The sequence below is a fragment of the Salvia hispanica genome, chromosome 6 (genome assembly GCF_029641045.1).
Source record: "Salvia hispanica isolate PSC_SH4W2 chromosome 6, Shi_PSC_v1, whole genome shotgun sequence".
In the NCBI taxonomy this organism is placed as follows: domain Eukaryota; kingdom Viridiplantae; phylum Streptophyta; class Magnoliopsida; order Lamiales; family Lamiaceae; genus Salvia; species Salvia hispanica.
In genome coordinates, this window is record NC_142697.1 from 2,917,217 (window position 1) to 2,920,787 (window position 3,571).

At 37.5% G+C, this 3,571-nt stretch overlaps 1 protein-coding gene across 1 annotated transcript; it reads left to right on the plus strand.

Moving 5' to 3' along the window:
• Positions 1-1,062: 1,062 nt before the first annotated feature.
• On the plus strand, positions 1,063-2,367 carry LOC125206091 (UPF0481 protein At3g47200-like). Its single transcript, XM_048105395.1, has one exon. It carries the CDS (start codon positions 1,063-1,065, stop codon positions 2,365-2,367), a length of 1,305 nt encoding a protein of 434 aa, XP_047961352.1.
• Positions 2,368-3,571: the final 1,204 nt, after the last annotated feature.

Sequence of the window (3,571 nt, forward strand, 5' to 3'; positions counted from 1 at the left end):
AATAATTTAGTAAATCTTCCGATTAAAGTCTTTTTGGCCCATTATATAAAGTATATACAATCGTTTTACTAGGCAAATTGATCGATTATTTAATTAGTTTGACACACTATTGATCGATTACTTATTGACAAATGGGTCGGGGTAGATGGACTAAATTTATGAAAATAAAACTGAATATTTGGAAATCCCAACCATCCTTTGAACAAATCATGAAGAGAGTTAGGCATGAGGGAAATTTATAACATTTACGAAGATTAATTACTCCCTCCATCCACCAATAGTCATATTGACTGGACACGGATTTTAAGAAATATAATACGAAGTGAAAGGATAGGGATCGTAGAATGTGAATCATACTTTTATAGTTTTATAATGAATTTATAATGGATAGAGTTTTGACTACTTCTTGTACTCACTTCGTCCCAAACTACATGTTTGGTTTTCCATTACGTACATATTGTCCCAAACTATTTACACTATTCTATTTCTACAAAGTGTTCACATTATTGATCGATTAGCTTATTGACTATGGGTCGGAGTAGATAGATGGGTTGAGTAGTGGACAATCAAATTGAATATTTTGAAACCATCCTCTGAACATTTCATGAAAGTAGTTAAGTGACGAGGGAAGGAAAAGATTAATTATACTTCATGACCCTATCAATGTGTGTTAATTAGAGTACTGTGGTTACTGCAGAGAGTTTTGACCTTTTTTGAAATATGATTTCAGTCTTTGTTTAAGTTCTATAGCACTCTCCCCGTCTCTAATATTTTGTCACTATTTCACTTGACACATATTTTAAGAAATTAATAGGAAGTGAGTTTAAATATAAGTCCAACTTTTATATAGTACTTCATCCGTTCCTTGTTAACATGGGGCATCTTTTTGGCATAGAGTTTAAGAAAAGTGTGCTAAGTGGTTAGTGAAAGGTGACAAATATTTGAGGGACAGAGAAGTAATTAGTTTAATCTTATGCCAATTTCACAAGTAATCGCCACTTTTATACTACTATAAGACTATGAAGTGATTCCATTAAAATGTCATATCGAGGTTTTGAATGCATGGCAGCCATAAATGAGGAAATTCCTGACGCCGTCGACATTATCGACATCCCTAGATCTCAGCGGCGCATGCTGTACAAAGTGCCAGTCCAACTGCGACGCGACAAGACGCACATTTATGAGCCAGCAGTTGTTTCGCTCGGCCCATACCACCACCGCCGGGATTCACAGCTGATGCTGGTGGAGCCATTCAAGGACGAGCTACGAGATATTGTTTGTGGAGGCGCTGACCGAAAACGATCCCGTCTAAGCAACATCTATGAGCGGATAGATGAAATTCGTCATTTCTACGGCGGAGCAGATGGCTACACTGATGAGGAATTGACTGACATGATGCTTCGCGACGCTTGCTTCCTCATATGCTTTATGCGCAGATTAGCTGTGAGTGGGGCAGGAACTTACTACCGGATGCGTGAACGTATGGGAGTCTCTGCTATGTTGTTCGTGTCATGTGACATATTTATGCTGGAGAATCAGATTCCATTATGGATCATCTCCCTAATACACCATCAACACCAATTATTGTTGTGCCAGTACTTGAGCTACGCTATTTATGGGGATTACAGTATGACACAACTCCCATGGACCGAAGGAGAAGAAGAGCCTCTTCACCTACTCGAAGCTTTACGCCGCACCTCCCTTCGCCTCGTTGAGACCCAACAAAATTCAAGTTTCTTTTGGCGGCTTATCAACAAATATAATCAACCAAGGGAATCATCGAAGAAACTCACACCAAGTTTATGGCAAGTGGTGGACAGTCCTTTTCGGTCGGTGACAGATCTGATAGCAAAGGGTATTCATCTCCGGGGGAGTTCACATTGTTTGACGGACATCTGCTTCTTCTCCTTCGGCTTGTTCGCTCAACTCCACCTTCCTGTTCTCTTCGTCGGTGATGATGACATAGTGACCTTCTCCAATCTTATTGCCCTGGAGATGTCGCCGGGAACATACACAGACTTTGGCGTGACATCTTACATTAATTTCATGAAAACATTGATCATCAATGCTAAAGATGTAAAGGTACTGCGGGAGAAAGGCATACTGATCAGCGTGTTGGCAAGCGATGAAGAGGTGCTTGATATATTTAAAAGCATCGATACCTATGGACACTCAAACTTTGGTCTTTTTTGTGAGGTGAAGATGAGGATTAATGAGCACTGCAATAGCAAAGCCAGGACATGGATGGCCGACCTCATCAATACCAATTTTCGGAGCCCATGGGCTGTTATAACTCTTGCCGCCGCCACTTTTCTGCTTTGCCTCACTTTTCTGCAAACTTACTTCACAATCAATCCACGCAGCTAAACAGTTCTATTTGATTCCACCTTCTGCTTCCTATATGTGTGTTTATTGCTACTTGATTCCACCTTTTACTTCATATATGTGTGTTTATTGCTACTTGATTCCACCTCCTTATTCATATATGTATGTCTATTGCTACTTGATTTCACCTTCTGCTTCATATATGTCTTTTAGGTTAATGTTTGTATTGTAAGTTAAGTTGGAAGTCAAAACTTAGCAACCATCGTGCTATAAGAAAACAAACGTGGACTGTTTGTTTTTATTTCTCAATTTTATTTAAGTAGAAGTAATTTGTTTGTTTGTTCACATCTTAATTGCGTGATTTGGGGTTTGATTTAGCCATTTAGGATATAGGTTGTTGAAATTGTGGTATGATTTGAGATTTGAGGAAAATGCACGTATAAAAGTTTTTACTTGTCAATCCAATCAGCCTAATGCGCTTAACCTGCTAACCTAAACTAGTTAACCCGATCGGCCCATCTTAAACATGATTTATATTTATTTATATTGCACAACCATTTATAATTTTGTGGAGATTAAATATAAAACGGAAAAAGATTATATTGGATTTCAGTTGGACTTGATTTGGGCTAAAGTTTTGGTTTTGCACACTATATTGCCCAAAAATTATAACTGAGTTAAACTTTAAAAGCCTAAATATTATACTTCCATCCATGAAATAAAGTTATATCGTTCATTTCAGTGACATTGCCTTACATATCTAATACTCCATCTGTCCCAGTTTAGGAGTACAATTTAGTTAGGGCACGGGTTTTAAGAAATTGTTGGAGTGTGTAATAATTGAAGTAAGGTATGTTGTTTTGTTTTATTTTTATGAAAGTAATGACATTTGTGTGTAAAATTTCATCAACAATGAGGTTAAATTTTATGTCCAAATATGGTAAATTCTAAATGGGACTCTTAAACAGAGACGAATGGAAATGATAAAATAGAACTCTTAAACTGAGGCGGAGGGGGTAATATTGTTCCGTTCATGAAAATATATGAGAGTTGAGTTACTTTTTTATGTTGAATGCATGTTTCAACCTTAATTACTATATATGGTTTTACTTGATGGACCCACTTGCCATTCATAAATTGGCACGCGTATGGGCTTTCGCTTTTCATAACTTGCATGTAACTTGTTAGCTATTGGGCCGGTTTATCGGACCTCTCAATTTATTTAATTGGGCTCATAGAATTTGTT